The sequence below is a fragment of the Mandrillus leucophaeus genome, unplaced genomic scaffold (genome assembly GCF_000951045.1).
Source record: "Mandrillus leucophaeus isolate KB7577 unplaced genomic scaffold, Mleu.le_1.0 Scaffold12, whole genome shotgun sequence".
NCBI lineage: Eukaryota > Metazoa > Chordata > Mammalia > Primates > Cercopithecidae > Mandrillus > Mandrillus leucophaeus.
Window position 1 is genome coordinate 6773062 of NW_012100320.1, and position 24967 is coordinate 6798028.

At 35.3% G+C, this 24967-nt stretch overlaps 1 protein-coding gene across 2 annotated transcripts in view; it reads left to right on the top strand.

Moving 5' to 3' along the window:
* PIAS1 (protein inhibitor of activated STAT, 1) overlaps positions 1 to 24967 on the top strand; it is a 138251-nt gene that overhangs the window by 75089 nt on the left and 38195 nt on the right. For both annotated transcript variants that reach the window (XM_011968670.1, XM_011968664.1), the window contains 4 exons: positions 14367 to 14451; positions 14706 to 14753; positions 18181 to 18271; positions 18925 to 19059. In XM_011968670.1, the coding sequence (XP_011824060.1) occupies positions 14367 to 14451; positions 14706 to 14753; positions 18181 to 18271; positions 18925 to 19059 (359 nt within the window). The remainder of the gene's footprint in view (positions 1 to 14366; positions 14452 to 14705; positions 14754 to 18180; positions 18272 to 18924; positions 19060 to 24967) is intronic.

Here is a 24967-nt window from a genome sequence, read left to right on the forward strand (position 1 = left end):
CTTTCTAGGGGTAACTATTATGATCTCTTTTGGCTTTTAAAAAATGTATAAATAATATGTTTGCATTGCAAATTGTTGCATTTTCAGTTTTAGGCATTATATATTGATTTCCCACCATGGGAAATAGGATTTGGCTTTTTTTCCACTCCTACCATATAATCTATTTGTCACCCTCTCTTGATTATATTGTAATTTTGTTTGGGTCGTCCCATTTATACTTTATTATGACTATATAAACACTGTTTGTAACTGAGTAATGTAGTGAACTATTTTTCATTTGTTGAATACCTTTTCATTTTCCCTGTACCGGTCATTTTCTTTTTTTTCCCCCCGTGTACTTATTTCTCATTCATTGCCAAAATTTTTTTGCCACTGTGTAAATCTCCAGATGGATAAGATGAATGTCTAAATTCATGTGCGTGAGGTAATTCTGTCAATTTCATGTTCTATAAGAACTCCCTACCAGAGCCTTCTGAACTGATACTCTGCTAACCCCAAACACAGGATACTCTGTCGTCTTGAAGTCTTCTTTCATTACATCTCAGATATTATTTTGCCTCTTGCCTGTGTTAATCTCGTATTTCATAGGCCCATGTCCTGTTCTTTCTTAGTTTTCTCCCTCTTTTTAGTGTGGCATATCTCTTAGTAGTTCATAGGAAAAAGCTGCATGGAAGGTAAATTTTTTGAATAAAGCATGCCTGAAAATGTTTTATTCTATACCCATACTTTGATAATTTGGCTGGGTGTAGAATTCAGCATTAGAATAATTTTCCTTTAGAATTTTGAAGGCATTAATTTTTCCATTGCCTTCTATTTATAGTGTTGTTGAAAAGTTCAAATTTATGCTGGTTTCTGATTCTTTTTTTTCTTCTTCTTTTTAGAGACAGGGTCTCACTGTGTCACCCAGGCTAGAGTACAGTGGCATGATTATAGCCCACTGCAGCCTCAAACTCCTGAGCTTAAGCCATCCTCCTACCTCAGCCTCCTGAGTAGCCAAGTCTAAGGCCTGTGTTGTCATGCCTGGCTAATATTGTTATTTTTTGTAGAGACAGGTTTGCTGTACTGATCTCAGCTGATCTCAAATTCCTGGACTCAAGCAATCCTCCTGCCCTAGCTTCCCAAAGTGTTGGGATTACAGTTGTGAGCCACTGTTCCCAGACCAGTTTCTGATCTTTTTCTGTAACCTGTTCTTTCCCCTACCTCTCCAGAAACATGTAGAATTCTTTTTATGCCCGGTGTTTTGAAATTTTGTTGCCATATGAACCAATTTTAGCCATTATATTGGGAATACAGTGGTAATCTGGAAACTTGTCCTTTACTTGTAGGAACTTTTCTTGAATTATTTCATTAATTATTTCTTATTTCCTTCCTTCTGTTTTCTCTGTTCTCTGTTTGGAACTCCTATTCCCAGACCAACCCTCTAATTTTCATACCTGTTTTCTTCCTCCTTGTCTTTTTGCTTTACTTTCTGGGAGATATCCTGAACTTTATTGTCCAGCTTGTCTATTGAGCTTTTCGTTTGTGCTATCATATTTTTACCCTCCAAGAACTTTGTGTATACATGTAAAATGCAGATGTTTCTTTTTTTTTTTTTAAACAATAACTCGTTAATTGTTTTTGTTTTTGAGGCAAGGTCTCACTCTGTCACCCAGGCTGGAGTACAATGTTGTGATCTTGGCTCATTGCAACCTCCGCCTCCTGGATTCAGGTGATTCTTATGCCTCAGCCTTCCCAGGTGCTGGGATTGCAGGCGTGTCCCACCACGCCCAGCCAATTTTTGTATTTTTAGTAGAGGCGAGGTTTCACCATGTTGGCCTGACCTCGAGTGATCCACCCGCCTCAGCATCCCAAAATGCTGGAATTACAGGCATGAGCCACCACGCCTAGCCTTGGCAAAATTGTTTTATAGTTGCACCGTGGTTATAAATGATAGCTTTTTTCAGAGCCTTTGGAAATTTATCTAATTCCTGCATAATCTCTGCCTGTTCCCAGCTACCTTTTTTTGGGTCATTTTGGTCACCATTATTCCATATTGAAGGCTTTCCTCTGATACTTGGTCGTGTTGGCATGTCTGTTCATTTTTTATTTTTATTTTTAACTTATTTTAATTAATTAATTTATTTATTTATTTTGAGACGAAGTCTTGCTCTGTCACCCAAGCTGGAGTGCAGTGGCACGATCTCAGCTCACTGCAACCTCTCCTGGGTTCAGGTGATTCTCCTGCCTCAGGCTCCCGAGCAGCTGGGACTACAGGCGTGGGCCAACATGCCAGGCTAATTTTTATATGTTTAGTAGAGATGGGGTTTCACTTTGTTGGCCAGGCTGATCTCGAACTCCTGATCTTGTGCTCTGCCCACCTCGGCCTCTAAAAGTGCTGCAGTTATAGGCGTGAGCCACCACGCGTGGTCGTTTTTTAAACCTGAATATGCCATCAAGCTTTATAGACCCAGTTCTAGTTTTGAATTTCTTTTTTTGAGCAGTTCTATCTGACTTTTGCAGGATGAAGGAAGGGCAGTTGTCCAGCTAACTAGAGAGGATAAATGGACCTGGGGATCTGGTTACTTCATAAGCAGGTTTTCAAGAATTCCTCTTACTTTAGCTGTATTCTGTTAGCCCCACTTGTACAGGTATTTTGCATTATAAATTAGATCAGTTCTCCTGTTTCTCGCAGCCTCACTGCTAGTTTAGGATGCATTTTTCTTTCGTAACTTTTTTACCATTCATATATTTGCTTTCCAGTGTCTACACTTTTTGTTGCCCTCCTATCCCTTTCTCCTCATCCTATTGGGTTTATTTTATAACACAAAAACAAAACAAGCAAGCAAAGAAAAATCCTTACTGACCTTTTATTGGAATTTTAGGATAGAGTAAAAGTAGCTGATGTGCTGTGCTAAGCTAGCAATCTCTACCAAGACTAATTTTTTTCCTTTTATTTTTATTTTATTTTGTTTATGTATTTATTTATTTTTGAGATAGAGTCTTACTCTGTCGCCCAGGCTGGAGTGCACTGGTGTGACCTCAGCTCACTGCAACCTCTGCCTCCTGGGTTCAAGCAGTTCTCCTGCTTCAGCCTCCCAAGTAGCTGGGATTACAGGTGCACGCCACCACGCCCAGCTAATGTTTTTGTATTTTTAGTAGAGATGGGGTTTCACCATGTCGGCCAGGCTGGTTTCGAACTCCTGACTTCAAGTGATCTGCGTGCCTCAGCCTCCTAAAGTTCCAGGATTACAGGCGTGAGCTACCATGCCTGGCCTTTTTCTCCTTTTAGATCTTTGGTTTAGGCAGTTCAACTAGCAGTCTAGAATGGGAATTTTCAAATATGGCTGTCCATTTAGAATCACCTGGAAAACTTGATTGATTGATTGATTGATTGATTGATTGATTGATTGAGACAGGGACTCTGTCGCCCATACTGGAGTGCAGTGGCCCAATCACAGTTCGTTGCAGTCTCAACCTCCCAAGGCTCAGGTGATCCTCCTGCCTCAGCCCCGAGTAATTGGGCTACTGGCGTGTGCCACCACGACCAGCTAATTTTTATATTTTTAATAGGGACAGGGTTTCGCCATGTTGCCCAGGCTAGTGTCGAACTCCTGGGCTTAAATGATCCACCCGCCTCTGCCTCCCAAAGTGCTGGGATTACAGGTGTGAGCTACTGCTCCTGGCCAACCTGGAAAACCTTTAAGAAATATTATATCTGGATCTCACACTTAGTGGGATTGGTTGTTAGCTAGGGTATGGTTTTAGTTCTCCAAGTTATTCTAATGTATAGCCGGATTTGAGAATTCTGATCTAAAAAGAAAATTTTTTTGGAACAAATGAGAAAAAGCAGATTCTAAAAATATGACTGTTTTTTATTAGAACATCATCTGTTAAAACATTCCAGATTCTGCTAGAAGTAATAACCTTTCTCAGTGGTATTAGGAATTGAGAATGAGTTTCTCTGAAGGGTCTGTTCCCATTTGCATTCCAGCAAATGGATGCAGTAGCCAAAATTAAGTCTTCATTGGAAGTGAGAAATAGTATCGTAGAAAATCAAATTAGTAGAACAGAGGACAAACTTGAGAAGCAGTCACAGAATGTACAACAAATGATGAAATGTTAGAAAAGATAAACCTTGATAATGAAAATCTAAAATAGAAATAATAAATTTTTTTTTTTTTTTGTCTTGGAAAACTAAATCACATGGATAAACAGCAGTAACCAGTGGTAAAACAAACAGGAAAAAAAAAACTTTTAATATATAATGTGTTATATAACATGTATTTCTTACATTTTGTATCTTATAAATATTAGAGGATACAGTTTATTACTATTTTTTAGAGACAGGGTCTCTCTGTCAGTCTGGCTGGAATGCAGTGGTAGATCATTTTTCACTGTAACCTTGGCCACTGTACCTGGCCCAGTTATTTTTCAAGTGTCTGCAATATTTATAAAGCTATATACTTGACCATAAACATAATATCTAATTCAAAACAGCAGAAACTGTAAAAGTTGTTGCTGTGAGTACACTAAAACGAAGATTTTTAAAATGACATTTAAAAAATAGATTATGGAAATAAAGCATTAATGAAAAGCCAAAAGGAAACACTGCATGCTTTTATCGTTTAAAAAGATGAAGAAGCAAGAATTTAGTATAAAATTTAAGAAAAATAGAAGTAGGAGGAAAAATATATTAAAGATAAAAGTAAAAGTTATTTTAAAATTGTGTTTATATAGTGGATACTTTGCAGACATTGAAGTAGATTAGATAATTTTTATGCTGAAATGAAAACATATCCTCAAAACTTAAAATCTTAATGAAAAAGCAGATTGCAAAATAATTGTACTTACACACTCTCTCTCTCTCACACATAGATTTATGTGTGCTTATAAGTTCTATAGTTGTATACCAAATTTTTCATAATGTTCAGGGGTTTTCTTCATCCTGTGGGGAAGCAGCTAGACTATGAGGTAGACTTTTATTTTGTAATCTCGTGTGGTTTTAATTTTTGTTTTTTACAGTGAGTATTGCATATTTTCTATAATTGGAAATAAAAAACAAAGATATGTTCATTTTGAGGGGGGAAATCAATATTTCATCATATGAAACTAGAAAAAATACTTTATTATGCATTGTATGCCTATATCAAAACATCTCATGTACCCCATAAATACACACACCTGTATACCCACAAAAATTAAAAATAAAGATTTTTAAAAGTAGGAAAAAAGGTGGAATTAATAAACCTAAAAAGAAAAAAGCTTATGAAAGAGGCAAAATATATAAGCTTCTTGCAGATCTGATTAAACAAAAGTAACCGTAGAAAGTAGATTTAAATCACATAGAAGGAATATATGTATATAAATATTAGGAGTGATACATTAACACAGTTATATGTTAATAAATTTCAGAAACGTCAATGAAATTTCCAAATACATTAAACATTCCAAATGTTTTTTCTAAATGTATATGTAGTGAAAATAATGTATAAAATGTGATATACTGATAACTTGAGAATATTATCAAAGAGCTACTTTTTTAAAAGAGAAAAACTCTGGGTTTGATACATTTGCTGGTAAATTCTTCAGAACTTTTTTTGAGGAATAAACAATTTCTGTATACTACAAAATGTTCTCAGTTATTAAAAAGTAAGCAGGCCAAAGAGGAATACAGAGAAACAAAGGTAACAAAAAAAAAAAAAAAAGCTATCATTCAGTGTCACTTTTTGAATATAGTTGTGTTCCTTAAAATATTAACTGGTAGAATTTATCAGAATATTGAAGGAATAATAAGATTTAAATTAGGCTAAGTCTACTGGACTAAAACCTTGTTAGAGATATATCCTTTATCCAGAAGTCCTAAGTGGTTCAGTATTAAACACATAAATTCATCAGATTTAATAATAGCTAACATTTATTGATTGCTTACTTTGGGTTAGGTAGGCACTGTTGTAAGTGGTTTTATATTTTTATTTAGTTATCAAAATAATTATAAGGTTTCTCTAGGGTTATATTACCTAGATGAAGAAACTGAAGCATGGAAAGGCCAGACAGTTTGCCCAAGGTCACACAATTACTGCATGACAGAACTGGGGTAAGCACCTGCAGTTCTGACTCCAAGAGTCCATTAGCTTATTTGGAGGTTAAGTAGAAACTTTAAAAGGTTTCATAAAATTAAATACCCATTAATAATTTTTTAAAAATGAAATAGAAAAGGTGTTCTTTAGCATTATAAGGAATCTTTATAGTCAACAGACAGCTTTATATTTATTTATTGAAAAATTATAGGTGTATATATTTATGAGGCACAGAGTGATGTTATGATCTTCGAATACCATGTGACATGCTCAAATCTAATGTATCAAGCTGATTAACATATCAATTTCCACAAATATTTCACATTTTTTAGGTGATGAGAACATCTGAAATTTACTCTTAGCAATTTTGAAATGTTACTGTGTTCGCTGTGTTGTGCAATAAGATCTTAAAAAAAAAAATAACTTATTTCTCCTGTTTTCTAACCATATCTGGTAACCACCATTCTACTCTTTATTTCTATAAGTTTGATTGTTTTAGATTCCACATATAAGTGAGAGCATGCAGTATTTGCCTTTCTGTATTTGACTGATTTCACTTAGCATAATATTCTCTAATTCCATTCATTTTTGTCACAAATGACAGAATTTCTCCCTGTTTTAAGGCTGAATGCTTTTCCATTATGTATATATATATTTAGTACCACATTTTCTTTATCCATTCATCTGATGAACACTTAGGTTAATTCCATACTTGGTATTTTGAATAGTGCTGCAATAAATATGGGAGTGCAGACATCTCTTTGATATACTGTTTTCAAATCTTTTGGGTAAATACCTAGAAGTGGGATTGCTGGGTCTTTATTTATTAGTTTTTTAAAAAATCCTAGGCTGGGCGTGGTGGCTCATACCTGTAATCCCAGCACTTTGGGAAGCCAAGGCAAGTGGATTGTCTGAGTTCAGGAGTTTGAGACCAGCCTGGGCAATGTGGCAAAACCCCCTCTAAAAAAAAAAAAGAAAAAAAGAAAGAAGAACCCTAGATGTAGTTCCTGATAATGGAGGTGCATCAGAATTATTCCCACTGGGGGCTAAACTCCCAGGCATGTATATTTTGAAGCAATTTTGCAGGTGATTGTTAAAAACTGCAATGTTGGCTGGGCGCGGTAGCTCACGACTGTAATCCCAGCACTTTGGGAGGCTGAGGCAGGAGGATCACCAGGTTAGGAGATTGAAACCATCCTGGCTAATGCAGTGAAACCCTGTCTCTACTAAAAATACAAAAAATCAGCTGGGCATGGTGGCCCTCACCTGTAGTTCAACTACTTGGGAGGCTAAGGCAGGAGAATCGCTTGAACCCGGGAGGCGGAAGTTGCAGTGAGCCAAGATGGCGCCACTGCACTCCAGCCTGGGTGACAGAGTGAGACTCCATCTCCCAGAAAAAAAAAAAAAAATACAATGTTAAAGGTACATCAAATTTTACAGCAAAGAAGTAACCCTGGAAGATCTACAAATATTCTTTTAAAAGTTCTGGCCTATATAATAAGACATGAATTAGAACTAGAGGTGTAAACGCTAGAAAGGAAGATTAAATTTTTCCTTAGTTGTAGTTAAGGGAAGGTTTATCTGCAAATCCTAAGAAATTGGCTGTAAAACTAGGGTTAAGTTCAATTTGAGTGGCAAAATAGAGCTCAGAAGAACAAAAATTGATATATTGAAATTGTGTGATAACCACTTTGAATAACAACCAAAGTGAGAGTCCATGCAAAATATCATAAAATATTAAAAAGTTAGAAATACTCATTTTTGCTTAATTTTATCTTTTGAATTTGATTTAAAAGTAAAAATTAACTAGAAAACTGTATTAAAATTCTTCCTATTTCTTATCCCATTCTCTGTCTCTCATAGGTAATCATTTTTTAATTAATTTCAGTTTATCCTTCTGGTTTTCTTTCTTTTTTTTTTTTTTTTCCAAAAAAGCTAGTAGCTTTACATATTCTTACTTCCTCTCTTACACAGAAAGTAGCATACTGTATTTTTTTAATCTTGTCGTTGTCACTTTAATGATGTATCTTAGAGAGATCACCCCCATACCAACACATAGAAATTGTCTTCATTCTTTCTTTGGTTTTAGAGTATTCTATGAATATTTATTCAATCATTCTTCTATTGGTAGGTATTTTGCTAAGAATGACATTAATGGGAACAGTGTAACTAATCTATGATAGAAATAAAACCTTGAAGATATGAATAAATGGACACAGGTGCAATAGTCCAAGACAGGAAGGTTAAAGATGTAAATATATCAGCTCTCAAAATAATTCATAGGTTTATTGTAATTCTACTCAGAATACTATTGAGCTTTAAAAATCATAACAAAAAGATTGGGAAATTCATCTAGATGAATAAGAAAAAAATGGATAGAGAAAAACCTAACTATAAGACAATGAAACATAGTGAAGCTGCAACAAAAAATAGAGTACCAGCACCAGGATAAAAAAGATAATTGGGAACGTGGCCCAGAATGAAACATACAGGACATAAGGATTTAATATATGATAAAAGAAGCACACATATCTATAGGGAAGGGAAAGTTTATTTAACAAATGGTGTTAATGTAACTGCAAGCAATTTGGAGTACTGAAATTTAGATTTTTAAAATATGAACTAAAATTACAGATATATTAAATATTTACATAGAAACAGTAAGCCAAAAAATTAATTGTGTATTTATTGAATTTATGCAAAGAAACAGCTAAGTTCAGAATTAGCAGAAGAATTTAAAAGGAGATTGTTGACGGATTGGACCACATAAAAATCTTTTATATCATCTAAAAATGTAGCCAAATGAAATTTAAAAAATATAGATGACTGGAGGAAATATTTGTAGCAAATTTCCAAGGTTTTAATATTCTTGTATATGAAACCGTTATGCAAATATATAAATAGGCATAGGACAAGACTGGACAATTAGCTAAATAGGAAATTCAACAAATAACAAAACATAAAAATATTTTAGATGTGAATTAAACTACTGAAGAGTTACCAGGATCCATTCATTAAATTAGCAGCAACTCCCATGCTGACCAGAGTAGAGTGTAATCACTAGATGCATAAATTGCTGATGGTCTCATATGTAAAATAACCATTTGAAAAGCACTCTTGTGATGTGTCAAGATTCATAAAAATCTTCATACTTTCTGACCCTGAAATCTCACATCTGGGAATTGATCCAAAGAAAATAATAACCTGCCACCCTTCCAAAAAACAAACCTTTAAACCCAAAGATATTCACAGAGTTGTTTCAAATAGTGAAAAATTAGAAATAACCTAAATGACTAATCAGAGGAGTAATTAAAATGTTCATATGTCCCCTGAGAGAATACAATAATTAAAAATGGCAATAGAGACTGCAATTGAAAATGTAATAAGGGTAATTTTTTTAAAGCAAGCTTTCGTATTGTATCTACAGTTTGATGTAAGAATGACTGGAAGGAAATAGATTAAAAGTGATAAGAAGTTATAGTTAAGAGGATAATAGGTAATTCTTTTCCGATTTTCTATGATCCAGTGTAATGCAAGGCTGCACTGGTAGAAGTACAGCACCGAGATCAAGAGAGCTAATAAACCTATGTTATGAGAGGAACATGAACTTTGGAGAGAGGAGATGTACAGATTGAGTTCCAATTCTGATTTTTCTACTTAAAAATTTGAAGCCCTGACAAGTTAGTAATTACCCTGAACCTTAATTTCTTCATCTGAAAAATGGTCTGATGACATTGTCTTCATGATTATTTTATGGATTAACAATACTAGAAAGTAGTTAATAAAAGTAGCTTCTGACATCACATCTGGAAGAATATATCAATCAACTTACAAGCAACCTTAGATCTCAATGGCTAACAACTATTAGAAACAACCAAAGATTTGGGCCTGTAATCCCAGGACTTTGGGAGGCCAAGATGGGAGGATTCTTGAGGCCAGGTGTTCCAGTTCAGCCTGGGCAACATAGCAAGACCTCGTCTCTACAAAATAAAAAATAAAAAAAAATAGCTGGCATGGTGGCACCCACTATTGTAGTGCCAGCTACTGTAGAGGCTGAGGCAGGAGGATTGCTTGAGCACAGGAGTTTGAGGCTGCAGTGAGCTATGATCATGCCACTGCACTCTAGCCTGGGCAACAGAGCAAAACACTGTCTCTAAAAAAGAAAGAAAAAATAAACAACCAAAGAAATAAAGCTGCTTTCCCACTTACGTTACTTAACTAGCTGCAGATTGTGGCTCTGCTATATGTTCTGTTTGCTCTGGGATCAAGGCAGAGGGGAAACAAAGATAGTAAAACCATAGGGTGCCTCTTAAAGAACTGCTTGTAAGTGGTACACTACCAGTCCTATTCATTGGCCAAGGGTAATGTCCATGGCCCTGAACATTATCCTCCCATTGGGATAGGCCAATACAGAAGGGCAACAACACATATTTTGAACAAATAATATGTGCTGTGACAGTGCTGTCCAGTTCTGTCACTTTATTTATTTATTTATTTATTTATTTATTTATTTATTTATTAATGAGACGGAGTTTCACTCTTGTTACCCAGGCTGGAGTGCAGTGGCATGATCTGGGCTTTTTGCAGTCTTTGCTTCCCAGGTTCAAACTATTCTCCTGCCTCAGCCTCCCAGGTAGCTGGGATTACAGGCTCTCGCCACCACACCTGGCTAATTTTTGTATTTTTAGTAGAGACAGGGTTTCACCATGTTGGCCAGGTTGGTTTTGAACTCCTGACCTCAGATGATCCGCCTGCCTTGGTCTCCCAAAGTGCTGGGATTACAGGTGTGAGCCTCCATGCCCAGCCAGTTCTGTCACCTTAATAAGAGTGTAACAACCTGGGGTACTTCTGGGGAGGAAGATTTGGACAGTGAGTAATTCTGAAATCTTTACTAAAATACAGTTGGAAGAGTCATTGGAAAGGGAGGGGCATATTAAGTCTCTTCAAATATTTGAAGAATGACTGTCACTGGATAGTGAGATTAGTTCGGTGCTGTGTGGCATCAGTGGGTGGAAGTTACAGCCTCATATATTTTGATTCAGTATAGTGGTAAGAAGAAAAGTGAGAAGAAAAGGAAATTACTGGTTGTTTTCAATATGTTACTTCATTTACATTCTTCAAAATAATCCTATCAGAGTGTATATGTTTCCGTGTTTAAATATTGGAAGAAAAACTCAGAGTGAATGAATAGCCAAGGTCACATGACACATAAGTGGCAAAACCGGTTTGGAATCCAGGTCTGTGTAATCTTGTCCCTTTCTACAATATTCTACTATTCTCTATTGGGCTGCAAGCATTTTTACAATTAAACTGTTCATCACCAGTCATCTTCTGCCTGACAAAGTAAAGGCCACATCTCCCGCATGTCTAAAAGGGTTCAAACAGAGAATGAATGGAAAGGTTGAAAGGAAGGTTGAACTCTAGATCAATGATCTGCAAACTTACTTGATCATACTCTTAGCAAAGTACTTGTACATACTATATATATAGCTTATACATCAACTACTGTACTCATATGTTATAAAACATATAGGACATTCCCAGTACAAAGAAATGATAAACATTTGGGATGATGTATATGCTAATTCCCTTGATCTGATCACTATATACTGTATGTATCAAAACATCACTGCGAACCCCATTAATATGTATAATTGTTATTTGTCAGTTAATTTTTTCAATTATAGGAAAAATAAGAGTTTAGAAAGATTAAGATTTTATATAACATTTTAGTTTTTTTATAAATTAGATTTTAGGTTTTATGTAAAATCTCATCTTTATAAAACTTCTGTTTTGCAGATAGATACTTTTTTATGTATCCCTATGGATTGTCTTTTTTACCCATGGAACTGTATACCCCCAACATTGAAGGTCATTGTTTTGGATGATTTCATAAGACTCCTTTCAGTATGAAGATCTGTAATTTGTCCAGAATTTTTCTGAAAGGGCTAATGGTAGCTTACTTCACTTTCAGAAAGGTTTTTAGATAGTTTTTTCTAAAACCAGAACTATAAAGACTTCACTATCGTTTGTAACAGCAATTAAGCCCAAAAACTACAAAGTGTGAAAGGTGCTCTTCTAGATAAATAGTAGCAACCCCGTGAGTGTTACAATGTATATGTAAAAGGAGATGGAAGTAGGAGCTATTATTAAGTAAGAAACCTGATTTTTATTTGTGACATAAGAAATAGCCTCATTATTTTAGTTATATCTTCTCTTTCTAAACCTATATATATCCAAAACTTACTGTAGTCATATATTCTAAAATGCATCTGAAATTTTGCCTAGAGAGTAATATGAATTTTTGGACTTGAGAAATTATTTTAGCACTTTTTAAAAATAGAGCCAAAGATTTAAATTAGGCTAAGTCTACTGGACTAAAATCTTGATAGAGATATATTCTCTAAGAAGCGAAGAAGTTAGTTACTTGCATTACCTGACAGAGGAAAATGTTAGCTGTTTTTCTACATTCTGGGCCTTAGTTATTGGCATTGCCAGGTTGATGCTTCACAATTAAGACAACTTTTTCTGTTAGTGACTGCTCCTTAGTGATAGATTCTTTAAGAAAAAGTCATCCCAGAACACATAAAGCAGAAAGCAAATCTGGCCTTTGAAAGATACAGTTAATGTTGAGATGGAATTCTAGATCAACAGTGCTCTTTTCTGTTTCTTTCTCTTAATGATACGTTTGGTATCGACTTTTTGACATGACATACTGCAATTTGGTTGGTAGTTGCAAAGGAAATGTTTCTTGCAAGTATGATCAAACTCAGTTTAAGCAAGAGATTGAAACAACCAACTTCAGCTGCTTATTCAGCACAGGCCTTAAGTGCCCCGGAGGCTGGGAGTTTCTTAATAATAACTCCTAGTGATCATTTTGTTCTAGAAAATTACCCTGGAAAAGTAGTATAAATAGTTTAATCTGCTATTTCTTAAAGTTTTGTATTCCTTTACTCATTCAACAAATAAATAGTATTCAGTGCTTCCTTGTGCCAAGCACTGAGGACTCATTAGTGAGCAAAAAGGATATTAACCATGTTTTTAAAAAATGTATCTAACATGTACTAAAAGCCAAGGGATGTGGTGATGCATGCGTGTAGTTCTACCTACTGAGAAGGTTGAGGCAGGAGGGTGACTTTGAGCCCAGGGGTTTGAGTTTGTGCTATGATGGTGCCACTGTACTCCAGCCTGGGCAACAGAGCAAGACCCTGTCTCTTAAAAAAACAAACAAACAAAAAGTCTAATGAAACTATTGTGGCTCATAACAGCATACTTCAGAAACCCCTGCTCTAGTCTGACTGTGCTTACCTACCTGCTTGCATGTGTTTGTCTTTCTTCCCACATCTCTTCCCCTCCCTCCCTTCCTTCCTTTCTTACTTAATTCTACCAGATTTTTTTTTTTTTTTTTTTGAGGCGGAGTCTCGCTCTGTCCCCAGGCTGGAGTGCAGTGGCCGGATCTCTGCTCGTTGCAAGCTCCGCCTCCCGGGTTCACGCCATTCTCCTGCCTCAGCCTCCCGGGTAGCTGGGACTACAGGCACCCGCCACCGCGCCCGGCTAATTTTTTGTATTTTAGTAGAGACGGGGTTTCACCGTGTTAGTCAGGATGGTCTCGATCTCCTGACCTCGTGATCCGCCCGCCTCGGCCTTCCAAAGTGCAGGGATTACAGGCGTGAGCCACCGCAACCGGCCTACTTCTCTTCTTTTACATCTCTTTTCCTTCTTTGAGTTAGTGACAATAAGCAAATTCTGAACTCATCTAAGATTAGGAGAAAAACTGTACGTGGTATTTATTGTATAAAACTTGCATGGTGGAATTAAACAGGAGATGATAAAATTCTTAATTTACTTTATAAACCAAATGTTACCTCACCTGTGCAGCTCTCAAGGTGGGTATGTTTGTTTCTTCTTCCAGAAACCGTGTCTCTTTAAATGGGTTTATATCATTCTATTTTAAATAAAATTCGTATGTTTTTATACAAGTGTGCTCTTTAGATGCAAATGTTTATATGATTAGAAAGATTTTCATTAGTCTTTCTTTGATTATGTATTGTCTGAATTTGAATCCTGATATGTTATTCTGGAATTAGCCATTTTTGTTTCTATTTCTGTTTGTTATGTTACAATTAGTGTATTTCTTATTTTTTAGTGCTTTAATTGCCTTGTTATCTAAACTCTAGAATATATACCAGTTAATTAAAGACATGTGAGTGTGTGGTTTTTTTTTGTTTTTGTTTTTGTTTTTGTTTTTTTGCTTTTGTCTTTACTGGCAAATTTAAAGGTAATTGAAAGTATAATTCTTGTCTTCTTTAGCATCAGACAACAGTCAGCGCTTTCGAGAAACCTGTTTTGCGTTTGCCTTGACACCACAACAAGTGCAGCAAATCAGTAGTTCCATGTAAGTTGTCAGCAAGTGTAACTTGCAGTTTGACCTTTGAATCCAGTAGACTAGAATAAATGATTTTAAAAAACAGTGATTGGTGAGTTAGTATTTGTGTGTTGCAAATATTAGTAATGCAAATATAGTGTGTTAATTAAGAACAGTTATAGTTATGGTAATTTGAAAAACTTTACTAGAGTAACAATGTCTGTGAATGAACTTTCATGCAAATACTTTAAAAGTAATTGTAATTCCTATTCTGTCTCTTCTAGGGACATTTCTGGGACCAAATGTGACTTCACAGTACAGGTCCAGTTAAGGTATAGTGCTGACTATAGGATATATTCAAAGTTTAAAAGATAATATTCCTTATCAGGAAGGGGAGATGGAAAAAATTTTTAAGGAATAAGAGGAAATCTACCTGATTTTTCAGTAAGTGTGTTGAAAGTATTAGGTTTAGATATTTGGGTGAGGGAAAACATTCTCCTGTTACGAGATGTTCTAATTTTCATCCAGTTTAGATTTTTTCCCCCACCCGCCCACCCCCCAATTTAGATTTTAATATAGGAAGTCATGTTCTATATATCTAGCCATATTTGCCCTCAGTTGGTTGAGAAGCTCCTGCTAATGATATCTTACAATATCATATCAAGTTTTATGAAAGCATGGGCCTTATCTCCATAAGAGGCAAAGTACTGTGGATGAGGAATTAGTACTTAAGTCTACAGTATCTCATGGACTAACAAACACCAAAATACTCTAATTTGTTTTGTTCTGTATTTTTAATAATTTAAATGTGCTCTAATTTAGGATCCATTTGAGACATCTCTTGAAAATTTTCAAAGACTAATGGGAAATTTTCCAACATGGGTTCACAACCCCTTATTCAGTTTGTTTTCTTAGCCCATTCATTTATTTTAGAATATCTAAGAAATCTTTTGTATTATTTCTCTCCCTTATATATCTCCCTTTTATATACATATATATATATCTCCCTTATATAAACCGTGCTTATATAAACCATCATATTATGCTTTTATTATTCAATTTCCCACCCTAAATGTCCACAGTGTTGCAATAGGGATGGAAGAGAAAATGTAAAACAGTTGTTTTCCTCAGTAAGCTGTTTTCCCTATAATTGTTGGGAGGATAAATCAAACAGATAGCCTTGTCTCAATAATCAGATACTAAGTTGTACGTACAAATTGCAAATACACTAGGAGGCTAAAAAAGGGATTAATCTAAAACACCTGTTCGGCACTTTATGGAATCATGTGAAAACCTCTAATCTAAACTTTGAAATAATAAGGTAAAAACAGTGAGAAAGCAGAGTTGAAGTCGAAAGTTGAGTTGAAGATTCTAAAAAGGATATGACTACGCTTAATAGCTTTTATACCATAAAACAGTATGACAGGACCTTACCGCAGTAGACTAGTGATAATCCAAGTTTCAGTTTTGGAAGGCACTGCCGAAGATGATTCTGTATAAAAGGTATATTTTGTGTCGGCCAGATTGTGATAATGACTGAATAAATTAAAGGACAAAAATAAGATGTCTCCATAGTTAATTATGTATTGCTGTAGTCTACTTCCTGCCTCAACAGTTGACATTTTGCTTGTACTGATACTTGACATTATCCTTTAAATCAGTGGTTTTCAAACTTGTTGCATGGAGCCACCCTTAGGGCCTCATACTCTTCTGCCATCTTCCCCTTCTCCCTCCTCTTCTCTCCTAAACACATACACAGTCTGCACCAAAGTGGGGCTTCTTTTATCTCTTTTATCTGTTTTGCATGTTTGACTCTGGGTTAGTTTTCACTTGAAGACAGAGTCCCAAGACTAAAACAGAGTTTAAAAACCATAGCTTTAGAATAAAAGATCTAGTTACTAAGTATTTTGTATTAATATACATACATTCTTTAAAGCAGCAACAGGTGTGGTCCACATTTTGAAGTAAGGTTGTCTAGATAGATCAGCTATTATAATTCAGATTCCAAGGGAATCCATGACTGCTATTTTAATTGAAATTTATCTCCAGGACTTGGGGGGAAAAAAAAAAAGAACCATGTTGTGTTATATTTGGTCGTTGTTAGGTGGTTCTTTGTGTTTTAATAAAATAGATCATTTCTCTCCCTGCCCCACATTGCTAGGTCTGCAACCATAGTATATTATTTAAGTTAGGAGTGTATGCCTATCTGCTGTCCTAATTATAAGTGTTTATCTAAAGCATGAAAATAATTAGTTGAGAATTAGGATCCAAGTTTTCTCTATTAGACACCTAGTCTGTTTTCGTTTCTGTTGCGCCTCCCTGCTCCACTCCCTCTCTCTGCCCCATGAACCACTTCACAGAAACTTTCTGCTACTCCTTTTTTTTCTTTTTTCTCTTCAGTTCATTAGGGTGATTTAGATTAGTTGAATAGACACTGACTTGTCATTTAAATTACTCTTTTCCTGTAGGAAAGGGTTCAGGCAGCCAGGGTCCATGTTTTAAATTGATTTATGTGCATTGGAATAATTATTTTAAAACTGTGACATCCTCTTAACTGTTGCAGCATAAAGAATTAGCCTGTAATGGAAGGTTCTGCTGGGGTTAGGAGTGGTCCTGTGAGCTTTGACATCTGTTTGCTAAGTATATTTCTAGAAAATCTTTGTAGATCAGTGAATCTTAACTTTTTTATGGATCCCTGATCCCTTTGAAAATTTGATAGAAGCTGTGGATGGTTTCCCTGTAAAAATGAGTATGTATATGTACTCGTAAAAGTTTACATATAAAATTGTTTTATTTTGTGCATTATCCCCATACTCAGATTTCATGGCCAGCAGGTTAAGAACCCCATACCACAGGTGTTGAGAGGAGTTGTTTGCACATGAGGAATATTTCACAGAATTTAGAGATAGGGTTCTCCATACTGTGTAACTCAGGGGTGCTATGAGCATTCTGTGACAGTGCAGTGAGCCTTAGATGTATATTGAGAATAGGAACTAATAAAGAATAAATGCCTTAAATAGCAAAATAATAATAAAAGTGAATAGACTGAGAATTTACGAATTATGTATCCATCCTTGATTTTTCAAAAAGACTGTGCATTTAATTTAGAAATATTTTTATAAGTTTCTAAAATAGTGTTCTAAATTCATGTGGATATAACACAAGTAATATTCAGTGTCTTCAGTTCTCAAAAAATAAGTAGTACTTTGGTTTACTGATCCTGGGGATGGACTTAAAAGCATTCTCAGTATTTTCTGCTAAGAACCAAGAAAGTGTTTCATAGGCAAATAAATTTAGAAAATACTGCATACAGGTGCTAGGTCTTCCTCTTAGAGATTTATAATGCTTATTAGCCTATTAAAGCTCCGAAAAGTTCTGTATTAAGGAAACTTAATCTAATTGTTTTGATTCAGAATTTCTTAATTTTATTTAACTAACGAGCCTTTCTTTTTTTCTTTTTAACACCTGTTAATCGCTGAAAAAGCTAGTGCTTCTCAGAACATGCTTAACCAAGTAATTGGCAATATCACGAAGACAACTACAGGGTGATAGTCATGATTATCACAACTTTACATTGACAGAATTATTTATTTTAAGCCTATTTACATATACTTATTAATTGGGTGAAAAGTCCAGTTTTTATAGTTTTCCCTTTTGGTTGTTTTTAAATTTACCATCTTTTAAATTTATCTACTGAACAATAATACTAACGAAGTCATCCTTTAATAAAGGAAATTAAACTTGTCCTTTATTGTTTAGGTTTTGTTTATCAGAAACCAGTTGTCCACAAGAAGATCACTTCCCACCCAATCTTTGTGTGAAAGTGAATACAAAACCTTGCAGCCTTCCAGTAAGTCCTAAAAACTATTTTTTAAAATTCATTGCCAACATAGCTGTCAAATAAGTCATCACAGCTGTTGTTAAGTCATAGTTTTTCCTTAAGAAAACATTTTTATTTTGGATATATATTCCTGTGACTGGGTGAAACACTTGTACCAACTATGTACAGTTAGCAGCAGTAACATTAGCTTTGGGGTCATAGGATTTGAAGTTGAGTGTGGTAGCTTTAGTATTGTACTGGATTTTGGGGAGAAGTTTTTTCAACAGAGTCTCAGCTGTGTTCATGTGAGTCTATAAGCCTGTGGTAGAAAGGAGATTTGAAGAATACTGTCTTAAACAGGAAGTAGGGGTGAAGACTGTTTCTGGTGCCCTTGAAATACTCCTCATATACCTGTCTAAGCTTGTTATGAATTCGTCCTGATTTTTAAATTTAAGAGACTTTGAATTTTCATCACTAATATTTTTCTCAGGTTTACTACAAGGAGAATATAAGGTTGTTTGGAAAAATAATAACAAGAAACTTGTAAATGTTTGCTTCTGTGCTTTTTAATGAAAACATTCGTATTTTCTAGTATGTAGTTTGTAGGAGTTTTTTTCTTAAGGAATGGAAGTCAAAATGATTGTGGAAATAATAAGTATAAATAAATTATATTTCATTTTTAGGGTTACCTTCCACCTACAAAAAATGGCGTGGAACCAAAGCGACCCAGCCGACCAATTAATATCACCTCACTTGTCCGACTGTCCACAACAGTACCAAACACCATTGTTGTTTCTTGGACTGCAGAAATTGGAAGAGTAAGGAAATTTTTGTTTCTACCAGATTTTTGTATTATAAGGAGGGGTTAATCACCATGCCTACCTGAATTTATATGTAAATTATGTAAAATGAGCTGCAAAAGGATTTATTTTTGTCTCACAATGAATTTTCAACAGGTTTCCATTTGAAAAATGGGATTATGAAGTATCCAGTATTTTATAACCTGGCCCTTTTACTCAGCAATTGATCATAAATGTCCTTCTGTATCATTACATATTCTTCTGCATTATTTTAAGTGATGATATCATATTCCAATATGAATATGCCATAAATTTGCCTGTTCCCTACTATTGAGCATGTTACTTGATTTATTGATTGATTCATTGGTATGTCAAAGAACATTTTGAAGACCATCTTAGTAGCTATAACTTTGCATACATATATCATAATTTCATTAGGGTAAATTCTCAGAAGTGGGATTGCTGAGTCAAAGAGCATACAGAATTTTAAGAAATTTTGTGTACATTGACAGATTACCTTCTCCAAAGATGTTGTACAAATTTATTCTCTGACTTTCAGTGTTTATTTGCGTGCTCGTTAACACTATTATCTTCTTTGAAATTTTTACCAATTCTGTTAGGTAAATAATGCCACCACTGTGTTTTAATTAGTACTTTTTTCATTATTACTGAGATTGAATATGTTTTATATTTGTGATTATTTACATTTTAAAACTGTATCCATGTCTATTTCTCTGTTGCTGTTTTTGTTATTGATTATGAGATCTTCATATAGTAAAACTTAATTCTGTTTCATGTTACAAATATTTGTTTCCAGTTTGTTTGCCTTTTATTTTTATCTTGTTATTTAATATGCAGAATATTATTAATATTATTTAATATTGGCTACACAAAACTTTTGTGTAGCCAAATCTTAACCAGTTATTTCCTTTATATAGTCTTTTCTCATCTCCACCATGCTTTGCCTATCTGTCCTTCCCAATCTATGGAATTATTTGTTTGTTTTCTTCTAGACTTAAGGTTTCATATTTTGCCTTTAAATATTTAGTTCATATTAAATATATGTGTGGTGCGAGGTAAAAATTGCTTTCTTTCACTTTTTAAATAGCCGATTCTAACACCGTTAACCAAATAAATGTTGATTCTGATGCCACCATGGTTGCATATTTGATTTTTACATATCCTGAGTATGTTTCTGACCTTTTTCTATATTGTTTCTTAGTCTAGCATTCTTTTTTGGGACAGTTTTCATGGTATGAACTCATAGGTATCCACCAGTTCATTTGAAATTTATTGAATGCTTACCATGTGCCATATACTATACTCAAAACTGGCAGTACCATAGGGAGGGAAAAAAGCTCATTTTCATGAGGCCTGTGATCTAGGGGTCTGGTGGACACACACAAAGAATGTGAACCTACTTACAAGTACTATAATAGAGAGGCACATGGTGATTTTACAGTGTGTCAAAGGGCGCTTTGAATGAGAGAGAGCAGTCAGGGAGGGCTTCCCTGAGGAAGTAGTGGCTGAGCCAAGAGCTAAGAGAAGAGTAGGAATCAGGTGAAAGGTTCAGAGGAAACTACCCACACAACAGCCCAGTGGTAGGAGTCAGCCTGGTTTTTACAAGAAGCTGAGAGGGATTCACTGACTAGAGTGCAGAGAATGGGGAAGAGCGGTATATGACATGTGGCTGGAAGGGTAAGATAGGACTAAACCATTAGGGCATTGTAGGTAATGTTAAAGTTAAGGATTTTCTTTTTCTTTTTTTCTTTTTCTTTTTCTTCTTCTTTTTTTTTTTTTTTTGGAGACAGAGTCTCACTCTGTTGCCCAGGCTGGGGTACAGTGGTGTGATCTCAGCTCATTGCAACCTCCGTCCCCTAGTTTCAAGCGATTCTCCTGCCACAGCCTCCCAAGTAGCTGGGATTCAGGCGCCTGCCATTGCACCTGGCTAATTTTTGTATTTTTAGCAGAGATGGGGCTTCACCATCTTAGCCAGGCTGGTCTTGAGCTCCTGACCTTATGATCCACCTGCCGTGGCCTCCCAAAGTGCTGGGATTATAGGCGCGAGCCACTGCACCTGGCCAGGATTTTCTCTTTTTAAGCAGAAAGTTTATAGTGCTGTATTTCTTTTTAGAAAAGATCACTCTTTGGAGTAGTAAATAGTTTAAATGGAGGCCAGAATCATGCAGAAGGACATCTCTTAGGAGCCAGCTCTTGTGAAAGTATTAGTGAAATAGTATCTTTGTCTAGAGTGGTGGCAGTAGAAATGGAGGTAAGTAGGGGCATCTGCAGGATTAAGTGATGAATTGAAAGTTGAGGGCTAAGAGAAAGGGAGATGTCACTGATGAGTCCTTGGTTTCTTGGTGGGTAGCTAGGCAAATGATACTACTGCTGAGATAGAGGAAACACTGGAAAAGGACTGAGTGTGGGTGTGTTTTGTTTTGTTTTGCTTTGAAGAATGGGCATTGGCATTGGAGGACGAGATGGAGAAAATAATGAATTTACTTTTGAAACTTTTGAGTTTGAAGTGCCTGTGAGACATCCTGAATAGGCAGTGGGGCAGATAGGCTTAAAGGATACATTTGGGATAGAGGGAAAAAATGTGTGAGTCATCTGCACATTGATGGTCATTGGAACCACACTGGCAGGGCTGACATTGATTCTTCTGCATTACTTTTTTTTTTTACATTCATTCTTCCAGATAAAGTAGAATTACTTTATCGCATTTTTTCCCTCCCTCCTGTACCCCACTTGCACGTCTTTCTGAGAATTTGGATGAGATTTCTTTAAAGTTATAGTTTAAGTTAGGGAGAATTTATTTACAATGTTTAATATAACCATTCTAGGAACTGTATTTTCAAATCCTCTTTTATGTTTCTCAGCAATTTAATAGGTTTCCTACAATTCCTGCATATTTTTTGCTAATTCCTATGTTGGTTGTTATTATTACTGCTATTATAAAAAGATCTTTTTTTCTGTTGTATTTTCAAAGAATTTATTTATTGTTGGTTTACTTAAAACTAGTTATTTTTAATATTTATTTCATAGCTAAATTCATATATCAGTTCTGTTGGCTTTTTAGATGATTTATTGGTATTTCTACATTAGCAGTTTTGAGTTTGAGGTATGTCATACAAATTATATTACCTTAATACTTCTGTCATTTATTTCTTGTTCTACTACCTAGAACTTTGTAAACAGTGTTAAACAATGCAGGCACTAGTGGACATATTTGACTTGCTCCTTATGTTAATGAGAATACTGCTACTGTTAAAACATTATTATGATGTTGCTATTAATTTTGATAGAACTTTATTATATCAATGACGTATTTCTATATTTCTCTTTTACTGGATATGTTTGTTAGAAATGGGATTTTGAATTATATCAGAATTCTTTTTGACATCTCTCAGGGTTATATTTTTTTCCTTTAACTCATGTGTCACCATTAGGTTTTTAAAATATTTTAAATATTTTATTTCTAGTGTACCTTGGAGTTCCCTTTTTACCGCTTTTTGAGGAAAGTTTTGTTTTTGTGTATGAAAAGAATAGCTCACTAAGGGAGAAGGGGAGTGTTTTTGGTGAAATAGGAAAGAAGTCAAACTGTAGGAGAGGAGGGGAATATGGCTGCTGATAAATAGCACTAGAGGAGAGGGGGAAATACTCTTCCATAGGAAGGCTTCCAAACTACAAAGATTTGAAGATATTTTTCTGGGGAAGTAAAACACTAAATCAACATTATTTTCCAAAGCCCAGAAAATAACTTAATAGATTGTTTTTAGATTACTGTTTTAATTCAGCTTGTGACGATATTCTGAATAGTTCCTGTAGAGTATCTTACTATTTTGCAGATACCTTTGTATAATTGGTTGCCAGTGAGAAATGTTGCAACTATGTCTTTTCAAATAAAATAAATAGGAGAGCTAGTATAGTGCCTGAAAGAAATAAGTGAGTTACATTGTAACTTCTTCCTCTACCTCAGTGTAATCAGTGCTTCTAGCATTTATTAAACTCTCATTATTTGAAGAGAAATTATTTAGATTTAGGTTTAGTATCCCTAATCTGAAAGTCTGAAATCAAGATACTCTAAAATTCAAAACAGGATACTCAAAGGAGATACTTGTTTGAGCATTTCAGACTTCAGATTTTCAGATTAGGGATGCTGAACTGATAAGGATAATGCAGATATTCTAAAATCTGGAAGAAAAAAAAAAATTCAGAGTCCAAAATACTTATAGTCCCAACCATTTCAGATCAGGGATACTCAACTTGTACCAGTGTAAGGGGCACATAATGAATAGAGTATATTTCAATTATAGAGAAAGCATTTCATGAACTTCACAAATAATTTTTAAGACTTTTGAAAAAGCAATAGACAAAAACATCAGTATAATACAATATAATATAATATATATCAGTAGTTGGAATTAGTATTTGAAGGATTAGCAGGAACAATAAAATACTGTCTACCTAGAAAAGAATCTCTGTGACTATTAAACTTTGGTGGGTTTTTTTGCAGCTGAAGTTCACTCATTCATATGATGTAAAATTTTCATTTTATATTACCGGTACAAGTGGCATTTGTTAGTACCACATTCTTTTTGCTGCTTTTTTTTTTCTATTTGGTTACATGTTTCAACTAGAGTGAACATACCTTTTCACTGAACTTGTTGCGGTTTCTGCTTGATCTCTTCTTAAGTGTTTATATAAAGCCTAAGGGTAATTCCAAGTTCTGAAGATTCAAGTTGTCAATACATAGTTTCACATTGTTAATTAACATTTCTCTAGTTTCTATCATGCTTGAAGCATTAAGCAAGTAAATAATAATGGTGAATAAGAGTTTTTTCTAAAAGAAGCTTTTCAGTTGGACCCAGTGACTTACGCCTGTAATCCCAGCACTTTGGGAGGCTGAGGCATGTGGATCACTTGAGGTTAGGCATTCAAGACCAGCCTAGCCAACATGGTGAAACCCCGTCTCTACTAAAAAAAACCCACAAAAATTAGCCAGGTATGGTGGTGCACACTTGGAGTCCCAGCTACTTGGGAGGCTGAGGCAGGAGAATCATTTGAACCCAGGAAGTGGAGGTTACAGGGAGCCAAGGTTGCACCAGTGCACTCCAGCCTGGGTGACAGAGCAAGACTCTGTCTCAAATTAAATAAATAAATAAATAAATAAATAATAAAGCTTGTCAATGCTATATCAGATTAGTATGTTGTATGCTCTAAAACTTAGGAAAGTTTTTTTTTTTTTTTTTTTTTTGGTAGATAGAGTCTTGCTCTGTCACCCAGGCTGGAGTGCAGTGGCACCATCTTGGCTCACTGCAAGCTCCGCCTCCCGGGTTCATGCGATTCTCCTGCCTTAGCCTCCCAAGTAGCTGGGACTACAGGCGCATGCCACCACACCTGGCTAGTTTTTTGTATTTTTAGTAGAGACGGGGTTTTACCACGTTAGTCGGAATGGTCCTGATCTCTTGACCTCGTGATCCGCCTGCCTTGGCCTCCCAAAGTGCTGGGATTACAGGTGTGAGTCACTGCTCCTGGCTGGGAAAGTTTTCATGTTTCATGTTACTTGTTCCTCATTAATGTGAAATTTATTAATGAAAGTAAATTAGCTTTTTTGACACTTCTTTTTCCTGCCTCTCAGAAAATGCGTAGCATGTGAACACAGATAGCTTTCTGAACTTTAAATAAAAATATGACCTTTCAGAGAGTATTGTAAGATATTTTCTGTCAAAAGAGGAGAGTGCATTAAGTTCCTTGTCTTAATATTCCCGCCCTTTCCCCTTGGTTTCTAGTGTCTGCTCTGTCATCAAGCAGTTGCCTAATCATGAGCAGATTGCATAATCTTTTTGTGCCTCAGTTTCATCAGCCTTTCACTTAGAAAAAGTCACCTATCCTACCTATATCTTAATAGGCCTTCTGCAAA